Source organism: Castanea sativa, chromosome 11 (genome assembly GCF_040712315.1).
Source record: "Castanea sativa cultivar Marrone di Chiusa Pesio chromosome 11, ASM4071231v1".
Classification (NCBI taxonomy): Eukaryota; Viridiplantae; Streptophyta; class Magnoliopsida; order Fagales; family Fagaceae; genus Castanea; species Castanea sativa.
This window is the reverse complement of record NC_134023.1, coordinates 26688162-26705625: the sequence shown is the minus strand read 5'-3', so window position 1 is coordinate 26705625 and position 17464 is coordinate 26688162. Positions and strand designations below refer to the sequence as shown.

Here is a 17464-nt window from a genome sequence, read left to right as displayed (position 1 = left end):
CACTACCTAGAATCAATAATGGTGAAGATGGGCTTCTCAGAGCACTAGATTAAATTGCTCATGCTTTGTGTTCAAACAGTAACTTACTCGATCTTGGTTAATGGAGAACCAAAATGCATGATCAACCTTCTATAGCCATTCGTCAAGGAGATCCCCTCTCTCTCTTCCTCTTCCTACTTTGCACAGAAGGTCTTCATGGACTCATAAACCAAGCTGCAAACCAAGGTGACATTAAGGGTTATTCACTTTGCAAATATGGCCCAAGATTAACTCACCTTTTATTTGCAAACGATAGCCTTTTGTTTTGCAGGGCTACTGTTCAAGAGTGTCAGATAATTATGGATATTCTGGAGGTATATAGAATATGCTCGGGTCAACAAATTAATCGAAATAAGACAACAATCTTCTTCAGTAAAGCAACCTGTGAAGGCACCAGAAATCTTATAAAGACAGCATTGGGAGTTCCAGAAATTATTCAGTATGAGAGGTATTTGGGTCTACCCTCTCTTGTGGGAAGAAACAAAAAAGCCAGCTTTAATTACATTAAGGAGAGAGTATGGAAGAAATTACAAGGTTGGAAGGAGAAACTTTTGTCACAAGCAGGTAGAGAGATTTTGATTAAGGCGGTGGTCCAAGCAATTTCCACATATACCATGAGTTGTTTCAAACTCCCAATGGGTCCTTGTGCGGAAATTGAAAGCCTTATTCGAAGATTTTGGTGGGGTCAAAATGCAGACCAAAGGAAGATTCATTGGGTCAAGTGGAATACACTTTGCCAACCTAAAAATGAGGGAGGAATGGGTTTTAAAGACCTTGCAAATTTTAATGATGCACTCTTGGCAAAACAAGCATGGAGATTGCTACATAATAAAAATTGGCGAAAAACTCATTTTAGTCCCTACATTTTCACGCGATTCCCACTTTGGTCCGTAACTTTTTTTATCCACCAATTTTAGTCACTATTCTGGAAAACGCCTCTCGTTTTTGTCCCTAACGTTACATTAGAGACGAAAATTGCACAATTGGCAAACAGCACAGTGCTAAAAGTTGACGTGGCCGTTAAAATAATAATACAAAATGCCACGTCAGCATTTAAATTAAAAAAATTGATTTATTAATTTTAACTAAATCACGTCAATTAAAAACAGGAATAAAAATAACACCATCACATAAATTGGGATCTAAATACGTCTTGAATAAGAACACCATCTCAGATCAAATAACACAAACCCAAATTTTTTTTTTTTTTTTTTTGGTACAAAATGGCTGGAAATATTTTTATTCAAACGAAATATTTACATCTCATAAGTCTCATGATCTAGTTATAAAAATAAAAAATAAAAAAATAAAAAGACAGACAAACACTTGACTATCATAATCAGACAATGAAGGACTCATCTGGGTCTTCAAAGTTGGGGTCCTTGACATCAAAAACTCCTCCAGATTCGAACCCAATCTCAGGCTGAGTAGCCATCACCAACCTATGTGAACTTGCCTCCGTGACCCCTCTTCTTCAACGATCCACTCATGCCCGCCCCTGATTTCCTATCTTTTCTCTCATCTGATATTCCATTGGGCTTGTTGTAGCTCTTCCCTGTCTTCTTCATTCTCTCTCTCTCTCTCTCTCACTGACTCACTCACAAACCCAGAAATTAAAAACGTGGGTTTGCTTTGATTTCTGTAACTAAGACTCAGAGAGAGAGGGAAAGAGAGACTAGGAGAATGGGTTGGATCAGTGAGACGATAGACTCCATCAAATTCCTTCAGATCCGACAGGTCCTCTCACAGGCCGTCAATCTTGGTTCGCTTCCAATTCTTCAATCTCTTTTTTTTTTTTTGGTTTCATTTCATTGATTCGTGTTTGAAATTGGAATTCTATGTGTTTTTGGCTGTCTTTGGGTGATGTTAAACTGTGGGTATGCATTAAAAATTGAAGCTTTATCGATTTTTTTTTTTTTTTTTGGTTTTTCTTTTAAGGCTTAAGAGAACAAAACCCAATTGTTTGTTGAGGCTGATATGATTCTGTTTGGCTCATTTGAATTAGGATTTCCAAGTTTTATTTTCTAGGAAACAGAAGCAAACCCAGAAATTAAAAAAAGTTGTTGTCGTTGACGACGACGGTGGAGTATTCTTCGTCTTCTTCATCTCCGACGCTCTCTTCCATGCTTTCCTCTCCTTCTTCTCATTTAGAACTGGTTCTCTTCCTGTTGCTTCAATTGTTCATAAGCGATTTTCGATCTCTCTTGCTCCGATTGTTCATAAATGATTTTTTTTTTTAATTTCTGGGTTTGTATTTTTTGTGGGTGTTTTTTTCTTTCGTTGTTCTTAGATTTGGAACTAGGTTCTTATTTTTTCTTGTTCAAGACACGGTTTGATCTCAAGGTTTGGTTTCTTTTTTTTTAATTTCTGTTTTTAATTTATTTTATTTAGTTAAAATTAATAAATTAATTTTTTAATTTAAATGCTAACGTGACATTTTTTATTATTATTTTAATGGCCACGTCAGCTTTTAGCACTGTGCCGTTTGCCAGCTATGCAATTTCCGTCTTTGATGTAACGTCAGGGACGAAAACGAGAGGCGTTTTCTAGGATAGGAACTAAAATCGGTGGAAAAAAAAGTTAGGGACCAAAGTGGAAATCGCGTAAAAATGTAGGGACTAAAATGGGTTTTTCGCCATAAAAATTCTCTTTTCTATAGGGTTTTTAAACCAAGATTTTTTTCAGATTGTTCTGTCCTGGAAGCTACAGATTAAACTTCGGGATCATATGCCTGGCGAAGCATTTTAAAAGGAAGGGATGTTCTTTTACAAGGTGCTAGATGGAGGGTTGGAAGTGGGGAATCAATTAGTGTATGGAATGATGCTTGGCTACCATCCTAGGATCATCCAAAAATACTTTCACAGGTTGTCCCAGGTTTCGAAGAAGCAAAGGTGTTAGACCTCATAAATCCAATCTCAAGAAGTGGGAGATTGATCTTATCCGTGGACTCTTCCCTCCAACAGAAGTAGATTTAACACTAAGCATTCCACTTAGCCACCATCCCACGGAAGACAAGGTGATTTGGCCTTACAAGGTGATTTTACAATTACAACTCCGGATAATACGTACTTTTTATGTTTGTGAATGGTAAAATACCAGAGCTTTTACAATTCCCAATGCTGTAAGAACATGAATTGGAACATTGCATTTTCTATGACCAAGACTATTGCAATTCACTTACGTCTCTCTATGATTATACTTACTTTACTTTTGGAGTTCCCACAACCATAAGCAATGAATGGGAACATGGAAATTTCATGCATGTGGCTTTTTCAGGTCAAACAAAGCCGTGCATGCGTGATTAGCGGATGTCAATCTTGATTCTTTACTAAAAGACCCAATCAATGATTCACGGAAAGCTTCATGTTCTCAACAGAACATGTCCGACACTCTGCCTCCAATCTCTGAAGTACTCCGCAAGTATTTGTGCGATTGTGAACGAGTGATTATTTTATAGGCTGTTTTTATTTTTATTTTTTTAATAATTTAATAGTAGTATAAAGAGGAGAAGAAATATTTAAATCTTAAATATTTCTGTTAAACGACTAAGGCTGTTTTCAAATTCAAGCTCAACATTTTGTAATCTTTCTATTCATTATTTTTCTTTTTTCTTTTTCTAATTCAACTCTAGTAATTAATTATTCACAGTCTATTTGAAGTGACTCCCAATTGTGCGCATTTTTTCTTTAAAATTTTAAACTCATATATTTTTTTTCATGAATAAACCTATTCTTTATAATTTAGAAATATATTTTTTATTTTTCAAACAAATAAAATGGATAAACTTTATAGATAAATAGTAACTATAATTTTTTTTTTGAATGTGAAGGAAAAAATCCTAAATTTTAGGATTTTTATTTTTTGATTCAAAATGAAATTTGTTATTTGACATTTATGACTCTATTTCTAAATAAATTTACCTTTCATTAATAAATGTATTTTTAAACCAGTCTAGTTGAAAGGATAGTATAGATAGGTAGATTACTTTTTAAAATTTTATTTATTTTCTTTAACAATTATACTTTTTTTTTTAAATGGAGACTTGGTTCAAGCTAAACAAAAAATTTACAATGGCAGGATGAACAGTTTGGGGCCAAGGAGATGACAAGAAAAATAAATAGTCAATAATGTATGAGATTATGAACAACCTCGTACAAATATGACATATATTAATATATATGGGCCGCTGGGCAACGACAAATAACATAAATATTTTTTATTTTTTTATTTTTGAGAATCGGTAACATAAATAACATTTTGTAGAGTAAAATTTAACAAAAGGAACTTTCAGAAAATTAAAGTTGCGGAGTATATTAATCCTTACGTCTATATCGATGGCCAACCCGGGAGCAATCGCAATCTATCAATCCAACCATGGTGCATTAATGAAAATCTTCATTAGATATCATATCATCATATGGGCTGCTTTGGGATCATGTGGCTTTCTGTCTTTTTCTCTTTTATTTTGTTTGCTCCAGATTCAATGAGCATTTATCTATTTTACAGTTTTCATTTGTTTGTTTTTTTGCCTCTCCGACACAAAATAATAATAATGGCGAGAATGTGATAATTATGTAGTAATAAACTAATAATAAATATTCTATCATTTGTATCAGATTATCCTTAGGAAGTTGTAATTCTCAACAAAAAAAAACCTGTAAAGTTGTACACCCAAGACTGTCAATCTTTGCTTCCAAGGCATCTTAAAAATGAAAAGCAGAGTTGAAATTGTAGAAACTAATAAAGAACGAAGTATAAACTACAAAGGAGGCAAAGAGTTAAGAGACCCGTTCTCGCGTTCCTATATACTAGACTACCAGTTGATAATATATTCAAGTCACATGTGATCCAATTAAAATAATTTTTAACTAATATGTTATTTATTTATTTATTTATTTTATTTGCTAAGTAACTAACTCATGTTACTGTATCAAAAAAAAAACACACACACACACATGTTACTACTGTAATAGACAAAAAATGTGAAATTTCTAGTTATGGTCGGCTGACTAGGTCTAGGAGAATATGAAGTAAGGTTTTAAATTTGTTCCAGAGATTGTTTCAGATTGGTAACAACTGGAATGGAATATTTTGGTATCCATGTGTTTTGGTTCCTGGATTACGCACTATATATATATATATATATATATATATATATATATATATATATATATATATATTTATGAAATCATATTTCATTATATTCAGTTAATCAGCACAAAATTCAAAATATAATATGGAAATAAAATGAGTCAAATAACGAATTTGAGTTTCAAAAATTTTTTTTTTTTTTTTTAAATCCAACATAGTTCGGAATAGGCTGGAATTTAGAGACTGTAACAACCAAAATTTGCTTGGAACACTGAATAGTTTGGAACAAACTAGAATTTAGATCGAAACAGAACAAGGGGGTAAGTGCACTAGAACTGAACATAATTTAAAACCCTGCTCTAAACATCACAAAGTAATCAATCAAACAAGGGAATCAGTTCATTGCAATGTTTTCAATGGCCTAGTTAGGAAAGGAGAAGCTAAAAAAAAAAAAGAAGGAAAAATGTGGTTGTTGAGAGAGAGGAGAAATGTGATAATGGATGAGAGAGTGAAAGTGTTATTTTTATTTGGCTAAAATGCAAATTGGACTTTCTAAACTTGACTAAAATTCACTTTAGTCCTTGTTGGGGTACTTTTCTTTACACCTAATGTTATTTAAATAAAACCTATTTATTTTCCTTTTAAATGTATTATTGGACATGCTTAAATATTTTTTCCAAACTATCACTATGCTAGCCCACAACCTTTCTCCTTTCTACGACAAAACTAGGCTATAGGGCCCAATACTTTCTCATAAAAGCCCGAATTATTTAGTAAAGTGAGATAAAATCTAACTTTTCTAAAAACCGAGAATACTTATACTTGGCAAGGTTTAAAAAGCCCACAATTCAAATCCATAGCAAAGCAACTTTATCAATGGAATTCAAGTTCATAATCAAAGTCCATGGTTTAAACCCATGGTAATTTATTTATCTAAAAGCTCAATTCTCATTGGCAATATTTAAAGCTCAATTTCTATTGGCAACATTGAAGCCCAATTTTCATTAGCAACATCAAAGCTCAATTCTCATTGGCAACATCGAAACCCAGTTCTCATTGGCAATATCAAAAACCCAGTTCTCATTGGCAATATCAAAAACTCAGTTCCCACTGGCAATATCAAAAGCCCAATCTTCATTGGCAATATCAAAAGCCCAGTTCTCACTAGCAATATCAAAAGCTCAATCTTCATTGGCAATGTCAAAAGCCAATCTTCATTGGCGATATCAAAAGCCCAAGTCCCCATTGGCGATATCCAAAGCCCATTCTTTCATTTGCACTATTTTATCAAAAAAAATCCAAGATTATTAAACACTTGGCAAAAGAAAAGGAATATATATCATGGTATAATCGTTGCCTAAATATTACGATCGTCTTATATTAAAAAACTCATTGGAGGTTGTCTTGAAGATGACGTTATGAACCCAAGAAGTACATGATCACCATTTGTGTCACGACATCAAAAGTACTCGATCTCACAAGCTTGTTATTTAAATTATGATGCGACTATTAGAAGCCATGAACATTATTTATGATATGGAATCCATCATGGTAAAGGTTATTCTTAAAAGTACTTTGAGACTTGTCATATTGTTGCAAACATTACAATTAATTGCCCAAAGACCCATTGCAAGTATCTATAAGAACCCAAAGAATATCTACTAATAAAAGTCCACGAGGAAGGAAAACCCATGGCAACATATATTGTTGATTTTGTAGGTTGCACACAACCCAAACCAAAGGAACCAGCCCAGGTGAACAAGCCCAATCCAAGAGATCCCAACAAGAGGCAGAGGGCTGGAAGTGGGCAAACAGCCTTTGTTCATCCCTAACCAAAAGTACAACAAGAGAAACAAGTCCTTAAGGATGAACTAGGGTTGTCCCATCAGTTTTTGTCACTCTCTACCTGACGTGAACAGTACTCGAGGCTTGTAACATCAGCTGAAACCTAAAGGATGATGTAACTCCATCACCTTTCTTAAGACCGCAGCTCCAGCGAAAGGTGAGCTGAAACCAAATTATCCAAGCACCAGCAAATTAATGCTATAAATGTTGAAAAAATGTTTAAGACATGATTCATATCCCAAGCCCATGAATCCTAAAGAGAAAAAATTGGGAACATGTGGTTTGGAGGGCATAAAGGGACCTCCAACGGAACCCCCTGAAGTAGGCTTAAAACTTGACACCTGGCTTGGGGTGTTGAATCTTACTTCTTGGGGGTCTAAATCTCAGTTGCAGCTTTAGGATTTGCTCATAATACACGCCCCAATCACATTGATTAAGCTCAACCCTAAGAAATCTTGACATTTAATACAAAATCCTATCATTACCCAAAGAAGCAAAGCAGCCTATAAAGTAAACCATCTACTTCTGACCAAAACTCCCAGGAAGATTAACCTTGGTTTCCCACCTCTGATTAACCCCACGTTTTTTGGACTCTTATTAATTAATGATTCCCTAAAACTCTATTATAAAAAGCATCTCAACCCACAAACACAACTACTCCCTCTGAAACTCCTAATTTATTTGTTATTCTTACTAGTGGTGGAGCTCCCTTTAAGGTCACTACTCATCCCCTTCAGCCCACACTCATCTAACCTCAAATATTCTTTCCTCCCCTTTACATAATCACAGCCCACAAAGTCTCCCAACTAGACACAACAGCCTACTACTCACAAAAAGTCTTAATCTTAGAGAATATCCCATCCCACTCACTCAAAACAACACACATTGTCTCATCCATGCCTTATGAACACACACTCACCAAAATCCTAGTTTGATACTTGCTGCACTAAGCTGGGGTCTCTCTCTCCCTTTATACCATGCCAATTAATCATTTTCCTCTTCCCATGGAACCTTTAATTTTTACTTTTTATTTTACCGTTGAAGGATATAATGTATATGTAACAATCGAACTTTTCCCTCACATTGATGTAATGATGGCTAAAAGTATGATGAACTCCCCTGACCAAGACATGCAAGGACCCCCAGGAGTTAACACATTCCTAAACTTATTTAATCATTGACCATGAGATTGTTTAAATTTGTTTTTCTAGACTAAGTGTAATTTTACCCTTGCCGCTGGAGATTTTATTTCACTTGAACTATCAGACCAGGACCACTAATGTACCAATTAAGTATTGTAACGTGTTTTTCATTGGACTTTTGTTGCTGTTTTGTTAAGTGCAGCCTTTTGTTTCTTGTTTGGATAGGCTTTGTCATCACACCGAAAGCTTTTGGGCACCATCTCAAGAGCCCATAGTCGAGTTTCGGCTTAGCTTCCTAACATTTTAGATAGAGGCATCAATTTCCCCCTTGACAATCCTCTAACTTTATTTTCGTTTAATTAAGTCATCTAAGTTTCAAATTTATTCAATTGAAGCATTTTGTCCAATTCCATTAAAAATTATAGTTAAGTATGCAATTAACTAATAAAAAAATATTTTTTGAAAAAAGATTCTCACATAAAAATCTATATAATATTTTTATTAATTTTATAGATTTTTTTCATGTGAGAAATTTTTTTTTCTAATGGTAGTTTTTTAACGAAATTGGACATGAGATTTGAATTTAATAAATTTGAAACTTAGAGGACTCAATTAAATGAAAGTAAAGTTAGAAGACTGAATGAATTTCAATCAAATTTAGAGGGTGCAATTTACATTTTTTCTTTTTTTTTTTGCAACAAAATATTTTTTTTCAAATTTTTTTTTATGGGAGCAATATAAGAAATTGATAAACGTATCTAAATTTTTGTGGGAAAATAAAGATTCAAAAGCCCTTAAAATGCAAAATAGAGTACCAAATATACAAAATCACCTCCACATTCGGTGCTTTATCATTGTGCAAATTTTTACAAGATGCTATAGTAATATTGAAAAATAAATTTTCATTGGTCGTAGCACATGCAAATCTTTTCCCTAATTTTTTTTATTTGCCTCTCTCTCTCTCTCTCTCTCGTGGGGGTTAATTTGTGCTGCGACATTTTGGTATTGTTGATAAAGAGGAAGTGCTCTTGTTAGGTGGATCTTGCTAACGTTGATGATGCAGAGATTGCAATGTGTGGTTTGTTGTGGGATGCTAGTAGATCTCAAGGTTTGTGATTTGGTTTTGACTTGTGTCAATGTCGTTTTGGTTTGTGTTGAGTGTACGATTTGGTTTTTGTGTTGATGGGTTTGCGATTTGGGTTTGTATTACCACTTGCATTTTGGTTTGTAAAATAAAACAAAAAAGGTTTGATATCTTGTTAAAGTGATTATATAAAATACTAATAGATAAAATAATTTTTTAGTGAGTCAATTTTTCTTTTATACATTATCAAATGGGAATGCTCTTAGACCTATATATTTACGAACTTCTACCGACTAAAACAAAGAAACTGATAAAGATATTATCCCACTTCCTAGTTCCTTCCCTTTCCACACATTGAAATTAACGTGGGTACAACACAAACAACTTGCTGATGTCATCAATTGAGAAGCCCTTAATAGCAGATTAATTAGGTCAAATATGACTAATGATGAAAATTTGTTAAGATTAAATGATTAATAGTCTCTTTCACTATATCATTAGTTATATGGTAAAACTAATGATAGAATATACCCCCTAGGGCTTAGTGGTTATCGTAACACCTATACAAAATTACGAATAATGTGAAAGGAAAAAAAAAAAGGTAAAATAAAATTTTTTTTGAGTAATAAACGACAGTTTTATTACAAACAAATCAAATCGTAGAATAACCAATGCAGAAAACACTATTTCAAGGAGGGTAAAATATTAGTGCAAACAGTGTGTGTAATGTGTTTTATGAACTGAAATTATAATTTAAAGGTGCACAGTATGTTTAAATGTGTGAACTAAACACAGCCTTCAAGCAACAAAAATTAAGTTACAAAATGAAAAGACTTTTAATTAATCACTTAATTGACAATGTAGCCAAGAGAAGCAAATGGGGTGGTTCACTGCTTAACAATTTGGTCTTTATCGAACAAGCTGACTGGTATTTTGTTTTGGGCTCTACCCCTCAAGTGCCCTAAAATGTAGTAGTTATAAATGAGCAGGTTTAATTGGAATTTCAGCGTAATTTGTACGTTTTTCACTTTTTTGTTTCAATAAAATCTTCTTGATTTTCAATTTTTTTTTTTTTTTAGATTGACAATGTGGCCTAGATGGTGAAATTCATGTGTTAGACACGTGCTTAACCTGAGAAACTGTAGAAATGAGAAAATCTGGAAAATGGAAAACTCAAACCAAGAAGATACTACATCCCCACCTAAAAAAACAAAAAATACAATAAATTTCACAATTTTGTATAAGAGAAATTATAACTATTGTAATATTATTTTTATACAATACTACTAGTATTTCATGTACCTTTTATTGAGTATAAATTATATATATATATATATATATATATATATATATATACATATTTTATAAGTTTGAACATATATTTTAGTTTTTTATTATCTTAATTTTATTTTGATAATAATAATAATTTTTATTATTATAATAATAAAATTAAGTTGTGAAAAAAAAATCAACATATCACAGAATGTTTATGAAAAAAATTCTGAAATTCACTTCTTGCAAAAAAAGAAAAAAAAAAACTGAAATTCACAAATTCAACCTTACTTGTAGTTGTGAAAAGATTGTGGAATTATTGCATTTTTTGGATTTAATATAGAAAAAACAAAAACAAAAAATCTGATAAATCCACTCCACTGTAGAAGGGCCTGTGCTTTCCTGTAGTGTTCCTACTTCCCACACCGCGCACTGGTGGCACAAACTCACACCGCACTCTCACTCTCTTTTTCTTTCTCTTTCTTATTTACTTTTTTTTTTATTTATATACTTCTATCTCTCTCTTTGCACTCTCAGTCTGTCTCTGCCTGGACTCCAGTATGGAATCCAAATCAAGCAATATTCTCCTCCTCTTTACCTTCAGCACCACCCTTTTCTTCTTTTTCTCCACTTCTTCCTCAGCCTCACTTCAAACCCAGACCCAAACCCTACTCCTCAACCCTCTCACTGCTCCACAAACCACCCTCTCATGGCCCGAACCCGAATCTGAATCTCTCTCCACCGTCACCGAAGCCGACCCAGATTCCACCTCCACCGCCACTCTCCAACTCCACCACATAGACTCCCTCTCCTTCAACAAAACCCCAGACCAACTCTTCAACCTCAAGCTCCAACGCGACGCGCTGCGAGTGGACTCTCTTCTCTCCCTCGCAGCCGCCAAGCGCGGCGGAGGCGGAGGCGGAGGAGGTCTGGGCCTAGGTTTCAGCAGCTCAATCATCTCCGGTCTAGCCTCAGGCAGCGGCGAGTACTTCACACGCATCGGCGTTGGAACCCCACCTAAGTACGCCTACATGGTCCTGGACACCGGCAGCGACGTGGTTTGGATCCAATGCTCTCCTTGCAAAAAATGCTACTCCCAAAGCGACCCCGTTTTCGACCCAAAAAAATCGAGATCTTTCAATGGGATCTCCTGTACGTCACCCTTGTGTCGTAAGCTAGACTCTCCTGGTTGTAACCCACAACGTCAGGCTTGTCTCTACCAAGTCTCTTACGGCGATGGATCTATCACAGAAGGTGATTTCTCCACCGAAACTCTCACCTTCCGTGGCACCAAAGTTCCACGTGTCGCCCTCGGCTGCGGCCACGACAATGAGGGCCTGTTCGTCGGTGCGGCCGGTTTGTTGGGTTTAGGTCGGGGGAGGTTATCGTTTCCCACCCAAGCCGGTCGCCGGTTCAACCGTAAATTCTCCTACTGTCTGGTAGACCGATCTGCCTCCACCTCCTCTAAACCTTCTTCAATTGTTTTCGGAGACTCCGCTGTTTCTCGAACCGCCCGGTTCACTCCGTTGTTGTTCAACCCAAAGCTCGACACCTTTTACTACTTGGAGATGCTGGGGATCAGTGTCGGAGGGGCACGTGTCCGTGGTGTTACGCCTTCGCTGTTCAAGCTCGACCCAGCTGGGAACGGTGGGGTCATCATCGATTCGGGTACGTCCGTGACCCGTTTGACCCGACCCGCTTATTTGGCCTTCAGGGACGCTTTCAGGGCGGGAGCTCGGAATCTGAAACGGGCACCCGAGTTCTCTCTCTTCGATACCTGTTTTGACTTGTCGGGGAAAACTGAGGTGAAGGTGCCCACAGTGGTGTTGCATTTTCGAGGTGCTGACGTGTCATTGCCGGCCACGAATTATTTGATTCCGGTGGATAATAGCGGGACTTTTTGCTTTGCGTTTGCTGCTACGCTCAGTGGCTTGTCCATTATTGGGAATATCCAGCAACAGGGTTTCCGGGTTGTTTATGATTTGGCGGGTTCTCGGGTCGGATTTGCTCCACGAGGCTGCGCATGATGGTCTACCTGGGAATGGGGGTTGGAAAAAGGAAAAGTAAGCAAAAAAGCAAAAGCTTTTTTTGCTTTTTTTTCTTCTTCTTTTTCGTTTTTTTTTTTTTGTTTTGTTTTATTTTGTTTTATCTTGTTAATTAGTTGGAAATGGGGAAATCTTTCTCATTGTCTTTCATCGGAGGAAAAAATAGTTCAGGTTGACGCGGTGTTTGGTTGTTGTAATATGGTCATTCTATAGGTTAGTTTCTTTATTTAAGCTTTGTTGTATCCCAGTACTATCTCATAAATTTATTACTCTAAGACTACTTGGGTAAAATACTATATGATCATCATAGATTAGTTCCTTTATTTACGCTTGTTGTATCTACCTCTCACTTGTCTTATTATGGTAAACGATGATGTTCTGAAACTTTTATAGTAAAATTTAGTACTAAACAAAGTAAGTTGGAATGCAATAGGTTAATCTTAATTGATCATCACATGGAATTTATATTGCTTTGTACTATTTATTTATTTATTTGATATTTATTTATTCCTTTGAGGGAGAAAAGTAATAACTTTACTAAGGTAAACCGGCTAAATCAGCCGTACATGATAAAATTGTACTATTGGTAAAGGAATGGAACTCAAATATTATTATTTTTTAGTTTTGAGAAGAAGACTTAGAGCAATTACATCAGTTAGTGTAAAAGATTCCGTCTATTTTACACAAAAAATTTATTTTTAAGATTTTATATATTCATTTTTACAAAAGACCCACATCAGTTTATCTATTCTATCACCTCTATTAATTAAATAATCAATTTTCTCACTTTTTTATTATTTTTCTCAATTGCCAGACTATATACGCGCGCTCTCTCTCTCCTTCTGTTCATTTCTCTCTCTCTCTCTCTCTCTCTCTCTCTCTCTCCCTATTTTAGATCAACTCTCCGATTCGCTTCGATCCACGAGCTCCGATCTACTCTCACTAGCTCAGATCCACTCCGATACGCTCTGATCTACTCTCCCTAGCACCGATCTACGAGCTCCGAGCTCTTATCTACTCTCCCTAGCTCTGATCCGCTCCGATCCAAGCTCCTATCTACTCTCCCTAGCTCCGACCGCTCCAATCCACGCTCCGATCTACTCTCCCTAGCTCCGATCTACGAGCTCTGAGCTCCGATCTAGTCAAGCACCGATCAAGCACCGATCTGTGTTTGTGTATCTATGTTTTTTTTTTTTTTTTTTGAGCAAGTGTATCTGTGTTGATTTTCTGTGTGGATGTGTTTGTGTGCATCTGAGGAAAAAGAAGAGGATGAGGAGTTGAGTTTTAGCTGGGTTTGTTGAGCACGGAAATGAGAGAGAAAAAAAGGAGCGAACGGAAATGATAAAATAATGGGATAAACGAGCTATAGTAATCGTGTTAATATACACGGTTACTGTAGCTCGTGGGTGGATTTGAAAAATTTTAGACATTTTAAAACCCATTGATGTATGTGTTTTTTTTGCTCAAAATGTGTAAATTGGTAGTTATGTCTATTTTAGAAGCTTTTACATCAACTAGTGTGGATCCTCTTAGAGCATTAGTAGCAATACCAAAACACAAAAATCCATTATACTGCTATATGTGGCTGTGCACTGTAGCTGAGAGCTAAAAAAAATTATTTTTTATTCTCTTCCGAGATTAAAATAATATTCTTCACCCGGATTTTTTTTTCTCCACCCACGCTCTCTGAAGACAAGTTTCAGAATGAGAGCCTCCGTGAGCGATAGCAATGGCAAAACTGGGAACTGGGTCAAGTGGATACCCACCGGAGCTTTCTCTATCTCTGCCGATAAAGTTTTTAGGCTGATTTCTTATGCCACCGTGAGTCCCATTTACCAGTTCGTTTAGTCTCCAGCCACTTTTCTTCATTCTGTGGACCCCAAAATCAAATTGGTGCGTTCTTGTTGTTCTGGGTTTGATTGAGATTGTCTTGTAGTGAAATAAATTTGGCTTATTGGGTTAGATTAAATTCATGGGTTTTGGGTGGTTTTCAGTTTTTGATGGAACTGATTACTGAATTGGTCAATTTGATTTTAAGCATTTAGTTTTTGTTTGTGTTCAATGTTTTAGTAACTTAGAAATGTGTAAATTTGTTGTGGTGGCGGTGAGGGCGGCGGTGGAAGAGTTGGTGACGGCGGCGGTAGTGGCAATGGTAGCAGTTGCGGTGGTTATGATTATTATTTATTGTAGTAGATATATTATTTTATTGTAGTAAATATCTTATTTTATTGTAATGTTTATATTATTTTATTGTGTTGAAAGTTAAAATAGATTCACTGTTGCTGGATGTTTTGTAACGTGAGTAAGTAAAATAGATAAAGTAACTTTTTGTAATACCACTGTGGATGCTTTTAAATATGGTTGTTCATGACTTGAAGAGCACGTGGAATCACTTGATCAATGGGAAAATCATTTCGAGATGTTTGTAATTGGTTTCTTTGGTACCAAAGAGTCAAACTAACATGGCAAAACGCCCCAAGTATTTACCTGTTGTAATAACATGTTGCACAAGTTCAAGAAAACTGGAAAAGTGCATCGTTGGTCGAAAATCTTAAGTAGCATATGAATCCCACACCTCTGAAAGGTAAGGACACAGCCATAATGCAGTGGGAGAAATCCTCAGGAAGTTGATGATAGTGATCACACAAATCCTCTAAAAGCACCCTTCTTCGAACCAAATTGGTTTTTATAGGGATAGCATTCTTACATACTCTCCACTGCATGTTCCTAATGTTATTTGATATTGTAAGAGCACATTGGGGGTGTAAAAACCCTTCAGTTGCTATTTTAGCAACCAATTAGTCAAAAACCAACTAGATCTGGGTGTGGAACCTTTTTTCTTTTTTTCTTTTTTTTACCAACTATAACTTAGGATATAAAAAATATATATTATTTTATTGGAAAATATCTCCTTGCTCTCTCTTGTCTTTGACTTTCTCCTTAGGCCTCGTTTGGGAGGAGAGAATGGAATGGTATGGAAATGAATGAAAAGAATAATTTAAAAATATTCTTCTCTTCACTTGTTTGGAAAGTTCATTCCCTTATTTGAGAATTTAAGTGGGAGACAATGGAATGGGTAAGAGGAAACATTTATTCCTCTCTATTCCCTTAAAACCTCAAATTTTCATTCCCCCTGAAATTGAGAGGAATGGGAGGGAGTGAAATTAGATTAAATGAATTTTTTTTACTAAAACTCCCAAAATACCCCTATATATTCAACCCTTTATTTTAAAATATGAGGTCTAATAGTAATATTGTCATGAAGTGATTCCATTCCATTCCTTCCATGTTACTCCCAAACATAATTACTTACATTCCATTCATTTTCATTCCTTTCACTTAATTCCATTCTTTTCCCTTACTTAAATACATTTCATTCTATTCCTTTCCAATCCCTTATAATCATTCCGTTCTATTCCATTTCATTTTCCTATGAACTCCCAAACAAAACCTTACTCTTTCTTATCTATATCTTTTCTTTGTTTCTTTTTCTCTCTCTTGATGGATTCGGTGGTACTAGACATATATTTCAGTGGTTGAGGCTTGAATCAATGGTCGGGGTTTGCATTAGTGGCTAAGGCGTGAATCGGAGGTTTCAATGGTTGTGGCTTCGGTGGATAAGGCTGGGTTTTAGGCCTTTCTCGGTGGCTAGGCTTTCTCAATGGTTGGGTTTTGCTCAAGATTGTTGGGTTGGTTTGAATCAGTGGTTGTGTATAAATTTCGGTGGTTGTGTATAACTTTTGGTGGTTGTGGGTTGCTGTTGGTGGGCATAAATTTCGGTGGTTATGGGTTGTTGTTGCTGTTGGTGGTTGCAGGTGATGGGTATTTGGCTGTGATTTGTATAATGGGTTCTGATTTGGCAAGGTTTGGATTTGGTGTTCCAATGGTGGGTTTGGGGGTTTGGTTTGGTGTTTCAGTGTGAGTTTGGTTGTTAGGGAGAGAGACAGAGATGAAGAAATGAGAGAGAAATCAATAGTTTTATATATATATATTATTGGTTTTGTAGTTTATATTATTTTATTGATTTATATGTAAAAATAAGAATTGAGATGTTGGGTGAGTTATGAAATGGGTTGGAAAAATAAATAAAGTGATATTTAAAGATGTAAAATAGAGACTGGTATGCATCCCTGGATGCTAGTGCTCCAAGGCCCTAGATAATTTTCCAAAAACAAATAGGAAGAAAGGAAGATACACTCACCATGGATAGCTCTTTAGAGAGAACTATAGCCCAACTTCGCTGTATAAATACCTGACTGAACATGGGCCAAAGAAGCTTGTCCTCCACTGCATTGTTGCTTAAAGGTATGCTTCCGATCAATTGTGCTTCTTTGAGAGAGAAATAAGCCAAATAAGCTTCATCCCAACATCTAGAAATTGGATTTATGAGGAAGCTCATTGGGGATTAGGCCGAGGTAGTGACTATAGGAGATTCAATCAAACGATGGTCCAAAGAAGGCAACCAAGGATCGCCCCCTATTTTGATCGATATACTACTTGCTTACTCTCAAGTGCAAGAGATTGTAACAATATAATTCTCAGAGTGCCAAGGTCAAACCACAAGGAGCAAGGTAAATTCAAAAACAATGTAATCAAACAACAATTTGTATGGAGAAAAGTAATTTTGTTTGGTGATTGTAAACAAGAATAATAATAATAATTGATTTAAATCAATAATGTAAATACTAGAAATCGAGGTGTTTCCATATATAGTTATGAAATTCTTTGTGATCTAAGAAAATATTTATCTCATAATTGATTGTTCTTAGACAATGAAAAATTTATGATTTGATTGAACTGAGACAATTCAAGAATGTAAGATAACCTAGAGGTATGCTTCTGATCAATTGTGCTTCTTTGGGAGAGAAATAAGCCAAATAATCTTCATCGCAGCATCTAGAAATTGGATCTATGAGGAAGCTCACTGGGGATTTGGCCGAGGCAGT

The 17464-nt window shown here is 35.6% G+C and overlaps 1 protein-coding gene across 1 annotated transcript; it reads left to right on the top strand.

Moving 5' to 3' along the window:
• The first annotated feature begins 10882 nt into the window (after positions 1 to 10882).
• Positions 10883 to 12809, top strand: LOC142615626 (aspartyl protease family protein 2). The gene has a single exon (XM_075788367.1). It carries the CDS (start codon positions 11034 to 11036, stop codon positions 12498 to 12500), a length of 1467 nt encoding a protein of 488 aa, XP_075644482.1. The 5' UTR covers positions 10883 to 11033; the 3' UTR covers positions 12501 to 12809.
• Positions 12810 to 17464: the final 4655 nt, after the last annotated feature.

Coding starts and splice junctions, on each gene's coding strand:
- LOC142615626 (XM_075788367.1), top strand. CDS start 11,034: ATGGAATCCAAATCAAGCAATATTCTCCTCCTCTTTACCTTCAGCACC.